This window comes from Cebus imitator, unplaced genomic scaffold (genome assembly GCF_001604975.1).
Source record: "Cebus imitator isolate Cc_AM_T3 unplaced genomic scaffold, Cebus_imitator-1.0 Scaffold283, whole genome shotgun sequence".
NCBI classification, from domain to species: Eukaryota; Metazoa; Chordata; class Mammalia; order Primates; family Cebidae; genus Cebus; species Cebus imitator.
The window spans coordinates 1,434,036-1,456,167 of NW_016107598.1; the positions used below are offsets into that span (position 1 = coordinate 1,434,036).

Below are 22,132 nucleotides of genomic sequence, written 5' to 3' on the forward strand. Positions count from 1 at the left end.
GTCTCTTTGTTCTGATTAGCTTTAAAGAACTTCTTGATTTGTGCCTTAATTTCATTATTTACCCAAAAGTCATTCAGGAACAAGTTGTTCAATTTCCATGAAATTTTAGGGTTTTGGGTGAATTTCTTAATCCTGAGTTCTAATTTGATTGTGCTGTGGTCCAAGAGACTGTCTGTTATAATTTCAGTTCTTTTGCATTTGTCGAGGAGTGTTTAACTTCCGATTATGTGATCAATTTTATAGTAAGTGCTGTGTGGCAATGAGAAAAAGGTATATTCTGTTGTTTTGGAGCAGAGAGTTCTAGAGATATCTATAAAGTCCACTTGATTCAGAGCTGAGTTCAGATCCTAAATATCTTTGTTAATTTTCTCTCTTGATGATCTGTCTAATATTGTCAGTGGGGTGTTAAAGTCTCCCATCATTATAGTGTGGGAGTCTAAATCACTTTGAAGGTCTCTAAGAACTTGCTTTATAAATCTTGGTGCTCCCGTATTGGATGCATTTCTACTTAGGATACTTAGGTCTTATTGAATTGAACCCTTTACCATTATGTAATGCCCTTTGTATTTTCTCGTCTTTGTTGGTTTAAAGTTTGTTTTGTCAGAAACTAAGACTGCAATCCATGCTTTTTTCTGCTTTCTGTTTGTTTGGTAAATTTTCCTACTTCCTTTTATTTTGAGCCTATGTGTGTCTTTGCATGTGAGATTGATCTCTTGAAGACAGCATACAAATGGGTCTTGGTTCTTTATCCAGCTTTCTACTGTCTTTTAATTGGGACATTTAGCTCATTTACATGTAAGGTCAGTATTAAGTGTGGATTTGATGCTGTCATCATGATGCTAGCTGGTTATTTTGCAGACTTGTTTATGTGGTTACTTCATACTGTCACTGGTCTGTGTACTTCAGTGTGTTTTTGTAGTGGCTGGTAACAGTTTTTCCTTTCTGTATTTAGTGTTTCTTTCAAGAGCACTTGCAAAGCAGGTCTGGTAGTAACTAATTCCCTCAGCATTTGCTTGTCTGAAAAGAATTTGATTTCTCCTTTGCTTATGAAGCTTAGTTTGATGAGATATGAACTTATAGGTTTAATTTTCTCCTCTTTAAGACGGTTAAATATTGACCCCTAATCTCTTCTGGCTTGTAGAATTTCCACTGAGAGGTTCACTGTTGGTGTCATAGGCTTCCCTTTGCAGGTGATCTAGCCTTTCTCTCTGGCTGCCCTATACATTTTTCTCTTTCATTTCAACCTTGGGGAATCTGATGATTATGTGTCTTGAGGATGATATTACATGGAGTATCTTGCTGAGGTTCTTTGCATTTCCAAAATTTGAATATTGGCCTATCTAGATAGGTTGGGGAAGTTCTCCTGGATGATACCCTGAAATGGGTTTAACAAACTGGAGTCAAACAACCTAGTTTTCAGGTTACATCAAACTATATCTAGAAAATCACATCATCTCAGCCCCAAAACTTCTTTAGCTTCTAAGCAACTTCAGCAAAATCTCAAGATACAAAATCAGTGTGCAAAAATCACTAGCACTACCTTGAACCAAAAACAGGCAAATCAAAAGCCAAATCACAAATAAACTCCCATTCACAACTGCCGCAAAAGGAATAAAATACCTAGGAATACAGCTAATGATGGAAGTTAAGAACCTCTTCAATGAGAACTACAAACTACTGCTCAAGGAAGTATGATCAGAATGACACAATTAAATGGGACATTATTTGTAAATTGATATTGATACTTCCATTTCATGCTCATGAATAGGAAGGATCAATATGTTAAAATGGCCATACTGCCCAAAGCAATTTGTAGATCCAATGCTAGTCCAAGTAAACTACTATTGATATTCTTCACAGAATTAGAAAAAACTATTTTAAAATTCACATGAAACCAAAAAGAGCCCAAAAAGAGAAGGAAACCCTAAGCAAAAACAACAAAGCTGGAGGCATCACACTACCTGACTTCAAACTACAAAGCTGCAGAAACCAAACAACATGGTACCGGTACAAAAACAGACACATAGACAAGTGGAACTGAACAGAAAATCAGTAAGTAAGACCACACATCTAGAGCCATTTGATCTTTGACAAACCTGTCAAAAACAAGCAATGGAGAAAGAATGCCTTATTTGATAAATGGTGCTGAGAGAACTGGCTAGTGGTATGCAGAAAATTGAAAATTGACCCCTTCCTTACACCATATACAAAATTTAACTCAAGATGGATTAAAGACTTAATGGTAAACCTCAAAACTATAAAAACCCTAAATGAAAATCTAGACAATACCATTCAGGATGTAAGCATAGGCAAAGATTTCATGATGAAGATGCCAAAAGAAATTGCAACAAAAGCAAAAACTAACAAATGAAATCTAATTAAACTAAAGAGTTTCTGCACAGCAAAAGAAACAATCATCATTGTAAACAGACAACCTACAGAATGAAAGGAAATTTTTGCAAACTATGCATCTGGCAAATGTCTAATATCCAGCATCTAAAAGGAACTTAAACAAATTTACAAGAAAACAAAATCCCATTAGAAAATGGGCAAAGGACATGAAAAGACACTTCTCAAAACAAGACATACATGTGGCCAGCAAACATATGAATAAAAGCGCAACATCACTAATCATTACAGAAATGCAAATCAAAACTGCAATGAGATACTCTCTCACACCAGTCAGAATGGCTATTATTAAAATGTCAAAAAATAACAGATGCTGGCAAGTTGTGGGGAAAAAAGGAATGCTTCTACACTGTTGCTGGGAGTGTAAATTAGTTCAACCATTGTGGAAGAAGACGGTGTGGCAATTCCTCAAAGACCTAGAGGCAGAAATACCATCTGACCCAGCAATCCCATTACTGGGAATATACCCAAATGAATATAAATTGTTCAATTATAAAGACACATGCATACATATATTCATTGCAGCACTATTCACAATAGCAAAGACATGGAATCAACCTAAAAGCCCATCAGTGATAGGCTAGATCAAGCAAATGTAGTGCATATACAAGATGAAATACTATGCAGCTATAAGAAGGAACAAGATCATGTACTCCGCAGGGATGTGGATGGAGCTAGCAATTTATCCTTAGCAAACTAATGCAGGAACAGAAAACCAAATACCACATCTTCTCAATTATAAGTGGGAGTTAAATGATGAGAACATATGGATACATCTAGGGGAATAACACAGTCTGGGATCTGTTGGAGTGGGAGAGGTGGGAGGAGAGAGAGAATCAGGAAGAATAGCTAGTGGATGCTGGGCTTAATACTTGGGTGATGGGTTGATCTGTGTAGAAAACCACCATGGCACAAATTTACCTATGTAACAAACCTGCACATCCTGCACATATACTCTGAATTAAAGTAAAGGTTGGATATTTTAAAAAAGAAATACAAAAAAAAAAGCAAAAATGAAAGAGAAAAATAATAACACCCACAATGAAACACAGTAAGTCTTCAGTAGGTGGTCCAAAAAAATAATATTTATAAAATAGTTCAAAAGGAATTCAAAATAATATTTAAGAAACTCAGAGAGATATTATAGAATACAAACAATTCAGTGAAACTGGAAAAATAATTCATAATCTGAATGAAAAAATTAAAAAAGCAAAAGATATCATAAAAAACAAACAGAAATCTTGGAGGTGAAGAATTCAGTGAAAGAAATTTTAAAAAGCATACAATTGACAGCATACAGAACAGACTAGATTAAGAAGATCAAAGAGTTCCTGAGCTTGAAGATACCTTTTGAAATAACCCAGTCAAGTAAGAGGAAAATTAAATAAGAATTAAGTGGATAAATCTTTGTATGATATGTGTGAAAGTGGGAGAAGAGACAGATAAAATACAGAAAATTTATTTAACAAAATAATAACTGAAAACTTCAAAATTTTGGGAGAAATACGGACATCCTGATCCAAGAAGCTCAAAAGTTCCCAACTGGATTGAGCCCTAAATGATGTTTTCCAAAGCATATTACACTCAAATGGTCAAAAGCTAAAGACAAAGAGAATTCTATAAGCTGCAAGAGAAAAGCATCAAGTCACATATAAGAGAATCTCCATTAGACAATTAGCAGATTTCTCAGCAGAAACCTTGCCAGTGAGGAGAGAATGGAATAATATATTCAAAGCGTGGAAAGAAAAACCAACTGTTAGACAATATCACATTCAGCAAGCTGTAATAAAGATCTTTCCAAACAAGCAAAAGCTGAGGGAATTCATTATTGCTAGATAAGCCTTATAAAAAATGCTTAAGAGCTATAACTGCAAACAAAAGGATGATACTCATTATCATGAAAACACAAGAAAGTATAAAACTCACCAGTAGAGGTAAACTCATAATAAAATGCAGAATTTTAATGGTGCTACATAAATCTTTCAATCTCTAGCATGAAGGTTTAAACTAAAAAAGGTCAAAAACAAGAAAAGCCATAATTAGTGACTAAGAAACACACAGTAGATAAGAAAGTAAATTAAGGTAAAAAACATATAAATTGTGGGAAGGAGCAAAAAGTCTAGAGTATTTTAACGTGACCAAAGTTAAGTTGTTATCAGCTTAAAATAGATAATTACAAAACTCATTATGTTAGCCCCATGGCAACCACAAAGATAGAAATTACAGCAGAAACACACATGAGAAAGGGAAAAGAAACAAAGCTTAGCACCAAACCACAGAGGTAAACAACAAGAGAGGAAGAAAGGAACAAAGGATATTAAAATAACCAAAGTATAATTAACAAAATGATAGGAGTAAGTCCTTACCTATCAACAAAAACCTTGAGAGTAAATAAATTAAGTTCTCCAATGAAAATATACAGAGCGAATAAATGTATATTTTTTAAAAAACACCGAATTATAGTTAGCCTACTAGAGATTCCCTCACTATTAAGGACAGACTGAAAATGAACGGATGGAAAAAGATACCCTATGCAAATGGAAACCAAAAGTGAGCAGAGGTATCCATATAAAATATACTTTACATCAAAAACTGTAAAGTGTGACAAAGAAGGTCATTATACAATAAAGGAACTGATTCAACAAGAAGATAAAATAATTATAAATCTTTATGCACCTTATCACAGAGTATCCAAATATATAAAGCAAATATTATTATTAGATATAAAGGGAGAAACAGAAGACAATACAATAATATATTTCAATACCCAATTTTTAACAATGGACAGATCATCTATACAGAAAATCAACAAGAAACATTGGACTTCAGTTGCACCATGCATCAAATGGACCTAACAGACTGTTACAGAATATTCCACACAACTGCTACAGAAAACATATTCTTCTCAACTGCATATGTAACATTCTCCAGGATAAATCATAAACTAGGCTACAAAACAAGTCTTAGAAAATTTAAGAAAACAGAGGTCATATCAAATATCTTTTCTGACTATAATTATATAAAACTATATAACAACAATAAGAAAAACTTTGAAACCTTTATAAACACTTGGAAGTTTATGCCCCTGAATATGTATATGTATGCTACTAAATAACCAATGTGTAAGTGAACAAATTAAAATGAAATTAATAAATTTGATATTAATGAGAATGGAAATATAACAAAGCCCATGGGACATAACAACAGCAGTTCTAAGAGTGAAATTTATAGCAATAAATTACGATATCAAAAGAAGAAAGATTTCTAATAAACAGACTAAGGAAGCATGTCAAGGAACTAGAAAGACAAAAACAAACTAAACTCAAAACTGTTAGGAAGAAGAAAACAATAAAACTCAAAGAAGTAATAAAGACTAAGAAAAGTCAAAAAAAAAAAAAATCAACCAAACTAAAAGTTGGCATTTCTTTAAAGATAAAATCAGCCGGGATGCAGTGGTTCACACCTGTAATCCCAGCACTTTGGGAGGCCAAGGCAAGTGGATCACTTGAGGTCAAGAGTTTGAGATGAGTCTGGTCAACATGGCGAAACTCCATCTCTACAGAAAATACAAAAATTAGTTTGACATGATGGTGGGCGCCTGCAATCCCAGTTACTTAGGAAGCCAAGGAACCATAATCCCTTGAACCCAGGAGGCCAAGGTTGCAGTGAGCCAAGATGGCACCACTACCCTCCAGGCTGGGTGACAGAGCAAAACTCCATCTCAAAAATAAAATAAAATAAAATATGATAAGCAAAATCAACAATCCAACAGCTAGACTAAAAAAAAGAAGGAAGGCTGAAATAAATAAATTCATTATTAAAAAGAGACACCATACTTGATAACAAGGAAATTTTTAAAAACCTTAAGAGACACTTATGGACAATTATACAACAACAAATTAAATGACCTAGAAGAAATGGGTAAATTCTTAGACACATACAACATATGAAAGGAAGGAAAGTGAGAAGTTAAATTGTCTCTGTTGGCAGACAACATGATCTTACATAAAGACTCTACCAAAACATATTTCAGAATAAACAAATTCAGTAAAGTTGCAGAATATAAAATCAACATACAATTTGGTAGTGTTTCTACAGACCAACAACAACCTAACTGAAAAAGAAATCACAATCCCACTTACAATATCTACAAAGAATACTTAAGAATAAATTTAGGGGGAGAAGATCCAAGACAGCCAAATAGGAACTGATCTGGAGTGCAGTTCCCAGCAAGAACAATGCAGAGGGTGAGTGCTCACTGCATTTCCAAATAACTTTTCACTGTCCACAGACCAGGAGATTCCTGGGCTGAAAAGCACCATGAGTTTTCAGCACAGTGATATCAGCCAGTGCCGTGGGTTGGCACACAGAAACTCAAAATAAATCTGGGCAGCCATTTCAACTGGTTCCTGGAACACCTGGGAGACAGAGCTGCCCATTCAACTGAAAGGGAGGGGGCTGAGACAGAGAGACAGGCGATCTGGCTTGGTGGGTACCAGCCCGACAAAACAAGCAATCTGAAATGCTCTGGATTGAGAGTTTCAAAGCAAGTGCAGCTGGACCCAGGCCAGTCCAGCCCAGTGCAGGGAAAGGCATCCACCGCTACCAAGGCAGTCCACTAATACCGCAGCAGTTCACACAGCAGCTGGGCAGAGCCTGCAGCAACTCAGCAACACCACTGCTGGCAGACTGTGACTACACTACTCCATGTGGAGCAGGGCATCTTTGAAAAAAGGCAGCAGCATGTCAGGAACCTACAAATAAAGCTGACCTTACTAGGTCAGAGCACCTGGGAAAAGAGGCAGTTATGAGTTCCACTGTAGCAGACTTAAAGGTACCTGCCCAGCAGCTCTGCACAGAACAACAGAGCTCCCAGCACAGCATTTGAGCTCCTATAAGGGACAGACTGTTTCCTCAAGCAGCTCCAAGACCCCTGTATACCCAAAGAGACACCTCATAAAGGAGAGCTCAGGCCTACATCTGGCGGGCACCCTTCTGGGATGAAGATAACAGAAGAAAAAAACAGCAGCAACCCTTACTGTTCTGTAGCCCCCATAGGTGATCCCCAGGCAAGCAGGGTCTGGAGTGGACCTCCAGCAGTCCTGCAGCAGAGGGGCCTGACTGTTAGAAGGAAAACTAAGAAACAGAAAGAAACAGCTTCAACTTCAACAAAAAGGATGTCCACTCAGAGATCTCATTCAAAAGTAACCAACTACAAAGACCACAGGCATATAAAGCCACTAAGACGGGAATAAACCAGTGCAAAAAGGATGAAAACAAAAACCAGAATGCCTCCTCCAAGGGATCAAAATTCCTTCCCAGTGAGGGATCAAAGATGGATGGAAAATGGTTTGATGAATTGACAGAAACAGGTTTCAAAAGGTGAGTAACAACAAACTTCTCAGAGCTAAAATAACATGTGATAACCCAATGCAAAGAAACTAAGAACCTTGAAAAAAGGTTAGATGAGATGCTAACTAGAATAAACAGCTTAGAGAAGAATATAAATGACTTGATGGAGCTGAAAAACAGCCACAAGAACTCAGCAAAGCATACACAAGTTTCAATAGCCAAATCGACCAAGCAGAAGAAAGGATATTAGAGATTTAAGATCAACTCAATGAAATAAAACGAGAAGGCAAGAATAGAAAAAAAAAAGAGTGAAAAGAAATAAACAAACATTCCAAGAAATATAGGATTATGTGAAAAGGCCTAATCTACCTTTGATAGGTGTACCTGAATGTGATTGAGAGAATGAATCCAAGTTGGAAAACACTCTTCAGAATATTATGCAGGAGAACGTCCCCAAACTACAAAGGCAGACCACCATACAAGTCCAGGAAATACAGAGAACACCACAAAGATATTCCTCAAGAAGAGCAACCCCAAGGCACATAATTGTCAGATTCACCAGGTTGAAATGAAGGAAAAAATGCTAAGGGCAGCTAGAGACAAAGACTGAGTTACCCACAAAGGAAAGCCCAACAGACTCACAGCAGATCTCTTGGCAGAAACCATACAAGCCAAAAGAGAGTGGGGTCCAATATTCAACAATCTTAAGGAAAGAACTTTAACCTAGAATTTCATATCAAGACAAACTAAGTTTCATAAGTGAAGGAGAAATAAAATCTTTTATGTACCAGCAATTGCTGAGAGATTTCATCACCACCAGGCCTGCCTTACAAGAGCTGCTAAAAGAAGCACTAAACAAGGAAAGGAACAACTAGTATCAGCCACTCCAAAACCATAACAAATGGTAAAGACCATCTACATTATGAAGAAAATGCATCAACTAACAGGAAAAACATCCAGGTAGCATCAAAATGGCAGGATCAAATTCACACATAACAATATTAACCATAAATGTAAACGGGCTAAATGTCCCAATCAAAAGATACAGACTAGCAAATTGGATACAAATTCAAGACTCATCGGTGTGCTGTATTCAGGAAACCCATCTCACATACAAGGACACTCATAGGCTAAAAATAAAGGGATGGAGGAAAATTTATCAAGGTAATGGAGAGAAAAAAAAAAAAAGCAGGAGTTGCAAGCCTAGTCTCTGACAAAATGAACTTTAAACCAACAAAGATCAAAATAGACAAAGAAGGGCATTGCATAATGGTAAAAGGATCAATGCATCAAGAAGAGCTAATGACCCTAAACATATACACCCCCAATACAGGAGCACCCAGGTATATAAAGCAAATTCTTAATGACCAACAAAGAGACTTAGACTCCCACACAATAATAGTGGAAGACTTTAACACTCCACTGTCAATATTAGACAGATCAACGAGACAGAAAATTAACAAGGATATCCAGGACTTGAACTCAGAACTGGACCAAGAGGACCTAATAGACATCTACAGAAATCTCCACCCCAAATCCACAGAATACACATTCTTCTCAGCAGTGCATTGCACCTACTCTAAAATTGATTGCATAATTGGAAGTAAATCACTCCTCAGCAAATGCAAAAGAATGGATATCATAAACAGTCTCTCAGACCACAGGGTAATCAAATTAGAACTCAGAATTCAGAAACTAACTCAGAACCACAAAACTTCATGGAAACTGAACAACCTGCTCCTGAATATCGACTGGATAAACAATGAAATGAAGGCAGAAATAAAGATGTTCTTTGAAACCTACGAGAATAAAGACACATGTATCAGAATCTCTGGTACACATTTAAAGCAGTGTCTAGAGGGAAATTTATAGCAATAAATGCCCACATGAGAAGCCAGGAAAGATCTAAAATAGACACCCTATCATCAAAATTGAAAAAGCTAGAGGAGCAATATCAAAAAAACTCAAAAGCAAGCAGAAGGCAAGAAATAACTAAGATCAGAGCAGAACTGAAGGAGATAGAAACACAAAAAACACACTTCAAAAAATCAGTAAATCCAGGAGGTGGTTTTTTTGAAAAGATCAACAAAGAGACAGACTGCTAGCCAGATTAACAAAAAAGAAAAGGGAGAAGAATCAAATAGATGCAATAAAAAATTAAAAAGGGGATATCACCACTAATTCCATAGAAATACAAACTACCATCAGAGATTACTGCAAAAAACTCTATGCACATAAACCAGTAAGCCTGGAAGAAACGGATAAATTCCTAGACACTTGCAACCTCCCAAGCCTAAACCACGAAGAAGTTGAAACTTTGAACAGACCCATAACAAGGGCTGAAGTTGACACAGCAATTAATAGCCTACCAACCAAAAGAAGCTCAGCTCCATATGGGTTCACAGCTGAATTCTACCAGACGTACAAAGAGGAGCTGGTACCATTCATTCTGAAACTATTGCAAACAATCCAAAAAGGAGGGAATCCTTCCCAAATCATTTTATGAGACCAACATCATCCTGATACCAAAACCTGGCAGAGTCTCAACAAAAAAAGAAAACTTCAGGCCAATATCCATGATGAACATTGATGCAAAAATCTTCAATAATATAATGGCAAACCGACTGCAACAGCACATCAAAAAGCTTATCCATAACGATCAAGTAGGCTTCATTCCAGGGATGCAAGGCTGGTTCAACATATGCAAGTCTATAAACGTAATTCACCACATAAACAGAACCAAAGACAAAAACCACGATTATCTCAATGGTTGCAGAGAGGGCCTTCAACAAAGTTCAACAGCCCTTTATGCTAAAAACACTTAATAAACTATGTATCAAGGGAACGTATCTCAAAATAGTAAAAGCTATTTACAACAAACCCACAGCCAATATCATACTGAATGGGCAAAAACTGGAAGCATTCCCTTTGAAATCTGGCACTAGACAGGGATGCCTTCTCTCACGACTCCTATTCAATATAGTATTGGAAGTTCTAGCCAGAGCAATTAGGTGAGAAAAAAAAAAGGGTACTCAATTAGGAATGGAGGAAGTCAAATTTTCTCTATTTGAAGATGACATGATTGTATATTTAGAAGACCCTATCATCTGAGCCCAAAATCTGAAACTGATAAGCAACTTCAGTAAAGTCTTAGGATACAAACTCAATGTGCAGAAATCACAAGCATTCCTATACACCAATAACAGACTAACAGAGAGTGAAATCATGAGCAAACTCCCATTCACAATTGCTACAAAGGGAATAAGATACCTAGGAATACAACTAACAAGGAGCATAAAGGACCTCTTCAAGGAGAACTACAAACCACTGCTCATGGAAATAAAGAGATGACACAAACAGATGGAGAAACATTCCATGCTCATGGTTAGGAAGAATCAATATCATGAAAATGGCCATACTGCCCAAAGTAATTTATAGATTCAATGCTATCCGCATCAAGCTACCAATGACCTTCTTCACAGAACTGGAAAAAACCACCTTAAACTTCATATGGAACCAAAAGAGAGCCCACATAGCCAAGACAGTCCTAAGTAAAAAGAACAAAGCCGGAGGCATCAGGCTACCTGATTTCAAACTATACTACAAGGCTACAGTAATCAAAACAGCTTGATACTGGTACCAAAATAGAGATATAGACCAATGGAACAGAACAGAGGCCCTGGAGGCAATGCCACACATCTACAACCATCTGATCTTTGGCAAAATTGATAAAAACAAGCAATAGGGAAAGGATTTCCTGTTGAATAAATGGTGTTCGGAAAATTGGCTAGCCATGTGCAGAAAGCAGAAACTGGACCCCTTCCTGACACCTTACACCAAAATTAATTCCAGATGGATTAAAGGCTTAAGCATAAGACCTAACATCATAAAAACCCTAGAAGAAAACCTAGCTAAACCATTCAGGACATAGGCATAGGCAAGGACTTCATGACTAAAACACCAAAAGCATTGGCAACAAAAGTGAAAATAGACAAATGAAACCTAATGAAACTCCAGAGCTTCTGTACAGCAAAAGACACAATCATTACAGTGAACCGGCAACCAACAGAATGGGAAAACATTTTTGCAATCTACCCATCTGACAAAGGGCTAACATCCAGAATCTACAAAGAACTAAAACAGATTTACAAGAAACAACAAACAAACCCATTGAAAAGTGGATGAAGGATATGAACAGGCACTTTACAAAAGAAGACACACACAAGGCTAACAAGCATATGAAAAAATGCTCATCATCACTGATTATTAGAGAAATGCAAGTCAAAACCACATTGAGATACCACCTCATATCAATTAGAATGGCGATCATTAAAAAATCTGGAGACAACAGATGCTGGAGAGGATGTGGAGAAATAGGAACACTCTTATATTGTTGGTGGGAGTGTAAACTAGTTCGACCATTGTGGAAGGCATTGTGGTGCTTCCTGAAGGACCTAGAAATAGAAATTCCATTTGACCCAGCAATCCCATTACTGGGTATATATCCAAAGGATTATAAATCATTCTACTATAAAGACACATGCACATGTATGTTCATAGCGGCACTGTTTACAATAGCAAAGACCTGGAATCAACCCAAATGCCCATTGACAACAGACTGGACAAGGAAAATGTGGCACATATACACCATGGAATACTATGTAGCCATAAAAAATGATGAGTTTGTGTCCTTTGTAGGGACATGGATGAATCTGGAAATCATAATTGTCAGCAAACTGACACAAGAACAGAAAATCAAACACCACCTGTTCTCACTCATAGGCGGATGTTGAACAATGAGAACACAGGGACACAGGGAAGGGAGCATCACACACTGGGGTCTGTTGTGGGGGGCCAAGGCAGGGAAAGCGGGTGGGTAGGGAGGTCAAGGAGGGGTCCCATCGGGAGAAATGCTAGATGTAGGTAACGGAGGGATGGAGGCAGCAAACCACATTGCCATGTGTGTACATATGCAACAATCCTGCATGATCTTCACATGTACCCCAGAACCTAAAGTACACTTAAAAAACAAACAAACAAAAAAAGAATAAATTTATCCAGGGAGATGAATGTGCTATACTTTGAAAATCATAAAGAATTGGTGAAAGACATTGAAGAAGACATGAGTAAATGGAACGATATACTGTATTCATGAATTGAAGAAGTGGTGTTATTAAAAAGTCCATACTACCAAACCAATCTGTGGATTCAAAGCAAACCCTATCCACATTCTAATATTTTTTACAGAAATAGAAAAAATAATCCTAAAATTTGTATCAAATCACAAAAGACCCCAAAGAGCCAAACCAATCTTGACCAAAAAGAAGAAAGCTGGAGGCATCACACAACCTTATTTCAAAATAAACCTATAGTAATCAAACAAACAAACCTATAGTAATCAAAATAGCATGGTACTGGCAGAAAAACAGACATGTAGACCAAAGGGATAGAATAAGAGTCCTGGAATAAATCCATGCATTTATGGCCAACTGATTTCCAACAAAGATGCCAAGAACATACAATGGAGTAACAGTAGTCTCTTCAATACATGGTGCTAGGAGGACTAGATATCCACAGGCAGAAGAATGAAATTGGACTCTCCTCTCATACCATATAAAATTATCAATTCAAAATGGATTAAAGATTTAAATGTAAGACCTGAAACTGTAAAACTATTACAAGAAAACATAAAGGAAAAGCTCCATGACATCAGTCTGGGCAAAGATTATTCTTAGTATCAAATAAACAACCTAACATGACACCTCAACATAAGGTTATTTTCTGACAACAAAACCAAACATAGACAAACATTGCATCAAACGAAAATGTTTCTGAACAGCAAAGAAAATAATCAATAGAGTGAAGTGAGAAACTGTGGAATGGGAGAAAATATTTGCAAATCATACATCCGATAAGGGGTTAATATCCAAAATATGTAAGGAACTCAAACAACTCAATAGCAAAAAAACAAAAAACTCACCTAATAGAGGACTGGAATAGATGTTTTGCAAAAGAGGATACATAAACAGCCAACAGATATATGAAAAAAATGCTCAACATCATTAAGTATCAGGGAAGTACAAATTAAATCCACAATGAGATATGACCTCACACCTGTTGGGATGGTTATTATCAGAAAGATAAAAGATAAGTGTTGGTGATGATGTGGAGAAAAGGTAACCCTTGTACACTGTTGGTGGGAATGTAAATTAGAACAGCCATTACAGAAAACTGTATGGAAATTTCCCCCTAAAATAAAAACTAGAACTGCTACATGATCCAGTAACCCTACTTCTGTGTATATATCCAAAAGAAATGAAATCATGATCTCAAAGAGATATCAACACTCTCATGTTCTTTGTAGCATTATTTACAATAGTCAAGATACAGAATCAACCTAAGTTTTCATCAATAGATGAATAAAGAAAATGTGGCACATATAAACAATGGAATACTATCCAGCCTTAAAACAAAGGAAATTATGTCATTAGCAATGGAGGACATTATATGAAGTGAAATAAGCCAAACACCAAAAGACAAATACTACATGATCGCAGTCATATGTGAAACCTAAAAAGTCATACTCATATAAGTAGGCAGTAGAATGGTGCCTACCAGAGGTGGGGAATGGGAAGATATTGGTCAAAGGGTACAAAGTATCAGAATAAGTCTTTGAGATCCATTGCACAGCATGATGACTGTAGCTAATAATAATGTGTTGTATAATTCTAAATTGCGAAAAGAGTAGGTTTTAAATGTTCTCACAAAAAATGATGATAAGTATGTGAGGTTATGGATATGTTAATTGGCTTGATTTAATCATTCTGCAACATATACATATGTCACATTGTGCTATAGAAAGATATAGTGTACAATTATTGTTTCTCAATTAAGATTTTAAAACTTAGGAAAAGGATCCCCATTCATCTCAAGGTTGAAACTAGTTTATTTTGAAAATTATGACTTATTAAGTGCTTCATAAATTTCCCTCTTTTCCACTTACTATACTTAAATTATATCAGACTTTGTCAGGTGGTGATGATTTACAAGGTATAAGTCAAAAATACAAACAAAAACCAAGGTCCCCAATAAATTAATAATTAATAAGAAAAAACCTCAATAGATAATAAAAAATTGTCCTGAAAGATTTTTAACCAGGTATCTGTTCTACACAAAACTCATACAGTTGGAAGAGGTACATCAAGAAAGCACATTTCCCAGTGTCTTTAAGAACAGGCAGTTAATCTGAATGTGTGAAACAGCCAAGTCTTAGACAATAGAGAGTTGGAAAAATAACTACCTGCAAAGTACAGATTCTACCAAAAGCCTCAGGAGAGAAAGAGAGGGAGAGAGAGAGAGAGAGGTATGTGCATGTGTGTATGTGTGTGTGCGTGTGTGTGTGTGTGTGTGCGTGTGTAGGCTAAACAAAGAATGGCCGTGGGTTGAATTCTTTCTGCCTGTGGATCACCAGCTTGTAATGCCCATGTTAAGCACACTAAGTTTCATGCTTCTTTCTACATTTCACTTTGTGGACATTTTTCATTCCTTGGGCTATCTAGTTCTAGACATTTCATTATCAACCCTCCCGTTTATTTACAATTTTATAAGAAGAATCAGAGAGTTAAAAATTTTCTAGGTGAAAGTAAATATATTTTCATTTCCTAGGAATTAGAAAAAGGAATTTCATCAAGTGTATCTCATACTCTAAAATTTTTCCACTCCTTTTACACAAAATGCAAGAAAAGCTATTTCATGAGATGTCAGCTGTATAGAGCAGGTCACTGATATAAATCAGGTGTAATCAAGATTGCCTAAGAAATACTGACATCCTAAACACTAAGAACTGAACTGTAAGGCAAAGGATTATCTTAGTTTGATTCCGCAGGCAAAAAACCAAAATGCCATTAACAAAATGTTGGTCTTATCTTGTAGTGTCTCCATGAACCCACAGTTTTGACTAAGCTCACTCAAGCATTTTAATGGGAGACAGGATGTTTGCACAACTCAGTTTAATTATCTGTTTCTCTTTACTATGGCATTCATCATTATGGGAAGGGAAGTTTGGCTCATATGACAGTCGTATCTTATACCAGTACTTGTGTAACAACACAATTTAAGTTTACTCCCACAGCCCATAATTCAAGTACTAAAATACTCACATGTACAGCTGCTGAAGAAATTCTACAACATGGAAATTCCTGATTAACATGAAGAGTTTTTGGTTATATAATTAAACACTATGAATTTAAAAGGTCTTTTTCTTCACTCATGCATTTTTAGGTAGAATTCATCTCATTTTTTTTTCCTTTCAGCACATTCAGAATTATGAGAGACATGTGACAGAATTATGTGAGCAAATCCTTGGAAAGTTTTCCTAAAGCTTGACTACACTTATGTTAGTAAGTATGCATGTGAACAAAGATTGAAGTGTAATTATTAAAATGCACAAAATTATATTAGACAGGTTGAATTACATGTGCCTTTTTCACCTTATAAAGTTGTATTATTGTTCATACAGTATAAATCCAATGAAAATTATTTAAAGCTGAGGTACTTACTGTGGTTGGAAAATAGCGACTAGTTTTGAATTTTTTCAGAGCCATTGAAGAGGTGTAGGTTCCCAAGAAGAGGATAAAAGACATGAGTGTGATATCAGGAACAAAATTACAGTTGTTCCCCACCACCGTTCCTCCATATTTTGAACACTCCTTCTTTGACAAAATTGCCCAGTCAACGGTAGTATTATGGTGCTGAAGAAGAAAAACATTAAAATTTTTCTAGACAACACTGACATACAAAAAGCAGCCTTTGATACCTTTAGTATAATTCCTACATAGCCTTTGACGGGCTATATAGGAAGTATACTAAAAGTTTCTGTAAAACAGTCTGAAAATAAGCACTGTAGGTGAAACTTGATGAGGTGTTAATGGAATAACAGATAAGATGGGCCAAGAGGGTGGCAATTATTGAAAATACAATGAGAATGATGCAATTTTTTACCTAGTTTGAGCAACAGCCTTAAAATGCCCACTTGTTTAACAGAAATAAACCACCACAAAGTACTTCTTTCCTACCAGCCTTCCTGAGAGTAAAATGAGACACATTAATATTCTAAGTCTCAAAATGTAAGACTCTTTACAACACTTTTCTTTTTCAAAAAGTACTTACCATTGTAAGGCACAGCTTCTTATGCTTCTACCTGATGGCCCTATGGTTAACCCTCTAAAAGTTGCAATAGGTTAACTACTCACCAAGCATTTTCACAAGTACTGTATTTCTTTTCTAAATAACTAGAGACCAGTGATTTAAGCAATTAAACTATAAAAATGTGGATGTTCCCTGCTTTTTCAATGCACATTCTAATATAGTAGAGATTTTTTTCTTCTTGACTCTAGGCCAGCTTTGAAAGCATGTGTTCTTGGTATGTGTTGATGCCTTTAAGGCTGTGTAGTTAAGTATGAAATATCCATCTCCATGTTACATGGCCTCAAACATATGGTCAGTTTTCACGTATGGCTGCCGTGAAGTCAGTGCTGTGCTTCTCTCCAGCAGCTCACTCCTGTTCCTATTTTTTGTTTCTAATACAGAGGAGAATCCTTTTGTTAACATAGAAGATAGGGCCAGCACACCCATTCCCCAGCTGCTCTGAGTATTAGCTGCTCTTAGTTTACAGCTGTCTTCTTCTCTAAAGAACTGGCATTAGCCATTTAAGAACCACCTCACCTGCAATATAGTGCCCTCTCAGAGCTGATTACTGACCAATACTAACCGGAATTTAAAACTATGCCCGCTTTGTCTCCAGGTGAGAGAAACTCTACACACAATTTATGCTCCAGAGTTCCCTGTGGGATCAGGCTGAAGCGAAACTCAGCTGAAACCGCATCCTTGTTTAACTCCTTCCCTCTCTTATGCTGCTTCTCTCAATCTGTTTTTATTGAGAACACTGTCTCAATAAAGTCAAGTCACCCAAAATCCCTGTATCTGAATCTGCTTCTAAAACAGCCGACTTACTTAAATTACTAGTCAACCAAAAGTTAATGGCCTCTAAGCCTAAGAAACTTTTTCTAAAATATCAGAGTTTGGAGGAAATAATTTAATGAGATTTCTCACCTCTAGTATTCAATAGTTCTGAAAGATGAACATTCATTCTCTGCTTGAACATTTTATGTGATGAGCAGTCTCCTCGTTGCTCATTCCCATGCTTAGTAAAACTTCTGCACAGATCTTCCTTATACTGACATTTGAATCTTCTTAAATGCCCTTTAACTAAGTTTCTTTTGCTATACAGTAACACTTTCTTGCATACTGTGACAATCTGGCTCTTTCCTGGGGATTTTCAAAATCTTACCTATCTAAATGTATGCCAATGTGGTTGTATGGAAGGGACTGGGTGTCTCAGCTTAGAAACCTTCTAAATACCCATAACTTACTCCTCTTAGATCCAGGGCTAATTGGTATGTCATATGCTATCAGAAGAGTTATTTGAAAACACCTTGCAAATAAATATGGAAAGATAAATTTCTCCTGTCCTTTGCATACAAGAGTTCTACCTCACATCAAACACATCATCAATGTCTTTTACTATTCAATGAATTCTCGTTGTATGAGTAATACAGTCATGAAAGAAGAATCTCCTGCCAGAAAGAGTTTACTTTTTTATAGAGCTCAAAAGGTAAAGCGCTTGCATAAGTCAATGTAAAACAAACTTTATATCTTTCCCTGAAATACTTTCCTATAGAAGCTTCAACTTGTAAACAGCTGAACTGCATACTTGCTTTTATCAAACTCTGCCTCTGAAAGGTAATTAACCATATCTCATTTTGTTTTTGAGATTTCTGCATATGGACATTCACAGTATCATACATTTAAAGTTTAGAGGTCATGACAGCTAACAGCTGACTTTGTTTTAAAGTCAGCAAAAATTTAACATAATTTCACTTCAGCACTTTAATACCAGCAGAATTCTTCTCTATAACTAGTGTTGCCCACAGATAAGTTGTATTAAAGCAATCCTGACAGGAAGTTCCACTGATTTTTTTACAGAGATTCAGATTGAGGTGAAGACTATATAGATGTCCATGAAATGACAGACATGTTTTCTTGCTTACATCAACTTAAAATGCCAAATGATCAGTATTTTGTAAGCCTCAAATGATTCTTTGTATCATTATCCAGAAACTTGAGTCTCCAAATACACCTATCATTAAGGACTTCAATATAAATATTGTAGATGGCATGCATATATCTCAGCATATTTGGCATTTCAGAATACAAAGTTTCCTACTCCAATAAAACTTAAATTCTAGGTAATAAATAATTCTATTTAGATATCACTGAAAAGACATCTATATCATCTGTATTATTTCAGTGTTATTATTCCATATAAGCTGATGTCAGTGAAGATTAATTCCATAAAACTTCAGGCAGGGTCCATTTCATGAACAAACTAACGCACAACCACTGCTACCACCCATGTTTAAGCCCCTTAACTTATCTAACTGCTACTGTCCTCTAGCACTTATAAGTGATTCTCACTTCTCTATGGTTTTGATCTTTATTTCTTATGCAAAATTCTATACATATTGTTTGAATGATTAAATCAGAACTTTAAGAACAAGGCAGTTCTGGCATGGTGGCTCACACCTGTAATCCCAGCACTTAGGGAAGCCAAGGCAGGAGGATCACTTGAAGCCAGGAATTTCAGACTAGCCTGGGCAGCATAGCAAAACCTCATCTCTATTAATTTTTTTTAATTAGCCAGGCTCAGTGGTGCATGCCTGTGGTCCTAGCTACTCTGGAGACTGAGGCAGGAGGATCACTTGAGCCCAGGAGTTTGATATTACAGTAAGCTATGATTGTGCCACTATATGCCAGCCTGGGCAACAGAGCAAGATCCTGTCTCTGAAANACATAATCTCAGAAGTCCTCTCTGCCTGTTAGAATTCTTTTAGCACATTATCTCTTTTCCTTATGATGCTTGTAATGTTTTATTACAATTTATTACATCTTCCCTCAATATTCCATGTTATAAGTTTGGAAATATTCAGAGGGCTATCTAGTGGATCTGAGACCTGGATCTAGAAGAAATGTCAAGTGTAGCGACATCTACTTAGGAGTCATCTGCAAAGAGCTGATAACTGGAGTAATAAGACAATAAAACTACAAGGGAAAAATGTGAAGGAATAAAAGAGTATAAAACATCTAGGGTATCCACAATGGAAGTGAAGATACCACAAAACACTATGAAAAAGTCATCAGAGTGATGGGTAAAAGAAGTACAATGAGCTGAGAAACGCGTGGGAGTGGAAAAATTGCAACAGCAATTACAGACTATTTTTTTCAAGAAATACAGTAACAAAAGAATAGGTTAGAATATGCAAATTGCAAGGTTAAGGCAAGTTCTTTGGGGTTGGCAAAAACTTTTGAGGTGTTTATAGTGGATGAGAAATAATCTGGTTATGGGGATGAAAAGGAAAAGTGAGTGATGGGAAATGTAAGAATGGAGAAAGGAAGTGAGAGAGACAGAGAAATGGACCAGGACTTAGTAACTGTTTGGACTGAGGATGGAGAAAAGCTAAAAATGATAAATTTACATTTTGCCTGAGGATGAAAGAGACTGTGCATCAATAGGAAAAAAAAAAAAAAGAGCAGAGCACAACAGTAGCAGAATTCAATTTGGGATACATTAGGCACTGAAGAAATCATTTTTGAACAAAATCTCTCATCAGGTCTGGAATATACGACATATTCAAAGAAGATATCTACCAATTTATCTACTCTTTTATTTGGAGGACAAAATTAAATTAAAATAAACTTTCAATTTAGAGTTGCTGGGTAAAATGTAGGATGCCCAGTTACATTTGAATTTCAGCTAAACAATGAATAATATTTTCAGTATAAATGTTTCATATGTAACATTTAGGGCATATTTATACTAAAAATTATTCAATATTTATTTAAAATTCACCTGTAACTGGGCACAATTTATATTTGTTTGCTAAATCTGGCAACACTATTTCAATTAGATATAGAATATTTTGAGTAATAGTCACATCTACAAAGTAGAAAAATAAGGCCACAAGAAAATAGAAAATGCACTGCAACCTGACTGCATGAATGAACTACTGTAACATTTACAGGTGCAATAACAATAAAGCAACAACTTTTAAAACTTTCCCTAGAGAAATAAGATATGTTCACTTAAATATTTAATAATATAAGGCAGTTAAGGAAAGAATATAAATGAGTGGTATGAACATCACATGATCCAAAGACGGAATAATCATCTTCATTGAGTACAGAGAAAATAAAATTTAAACTAAGCCCTAAACGAAGGATTGGTTTTTGTAGAACTCTCATATTCAAAAGGCAGCAGGAGTAACAGTAGAAGGACAGCAAAACTGAAAGGGATGACCGTGAGAGTAACAAAAAAGAATAAAAGTATCAAACGTTAGGTGTGTATTTCTTTCTGCATTGACAGCAAAAAGGAGGTAAAGTATTAGAGAGAGACATCATAAGCAAAGATGCTGATATGGGGACATACAAAGCTTCATTCAGTTTTAAAGACTTACTGAATGCTCACCTTTGTGGAGGATCTAACAGTGAATAGACCAGATGGGCTAAAGCAGATTGTTTAGGTAAACGGGTATTAGGGGAAAAGATTTAAAGAAAATAAGATCAAGTTGCTGAGGATCTTTACTGTGGTGAATCTCATTAAAAGAGATTTCAATCTATTTTTGACACAGTTTTTTCAAGATAATTACCCTGTTATACTGAGTGGACCTGCTTGCAATTCTTAAAAGTAGAATGTATACCACAGGATTCATTTTAAAATTTAAAAGACCATAGTATCCTACCTAAAGGAAAAAGTGGGGGATATATGAGACAGGATGGACAAAATATTCAAAGCCATTGAGGCTAGGTGATGCATATATGGGGCTTCACTGCGCTATTCTCTTTTAGTGCATATTTAAAATTTTCTGTAATACTTTTAAAAGTAAGAACGTGTAATCTTCAAGGAGGTTTAAGGACAGAATGGTTTTTACACTTGACTATCTCAGTGGGAGAAAATCAAAAGGATGCTTTGCACAAGATTAACATGACATTCCATTTCCCATGAAAATGAATGTTAATTCCTAGAATCATCATGAAGGTTCTTAGTCCCATGATTAACAGCATTTCTGGATAATATAATAAGTAATAATAATAAAAATAATAATGGTTCTGTATTACAGTAGATCCTCACTTAATGTCATCAATAGGTTAATGGAAACTGCAACATTAAGTAAAATGATGTTTAACTGCACCAATTTTACCATAGGCTAATCACTATAAACAAGAATTAAGTCCCTAGGGCATACTCCTGGTCACA

General features: G+C 36.0%; 1 protein-coding gene across 9 annotated transcripts in view; it reads right to left on the reverse strand.

Moving 5' to 3' along the window:
* Nucleotides 1–22,132, reverse strand: part of SLC4A4 (solute carrier family 4 member 4) — a 496,548-nt gene that overhangs the window by 67,812 nt on the left and 406,604 nt on the right. For all 9 annotated transcript variants that reach the window (XM_017501628.2, XM_017501630.2, XM_017501627.2 and 6 more), the window contains one exon: nucleotides 16,320–16,511. In XM_017501628.2, coding sequence (XP_017357117.1) covers nucleotides 16,320–16,511 — 192 coding nt within the window. The remainder of the gene's footprint in view (nucleotides 1–16,319; nucleotides 16,512–22,132) is intronic.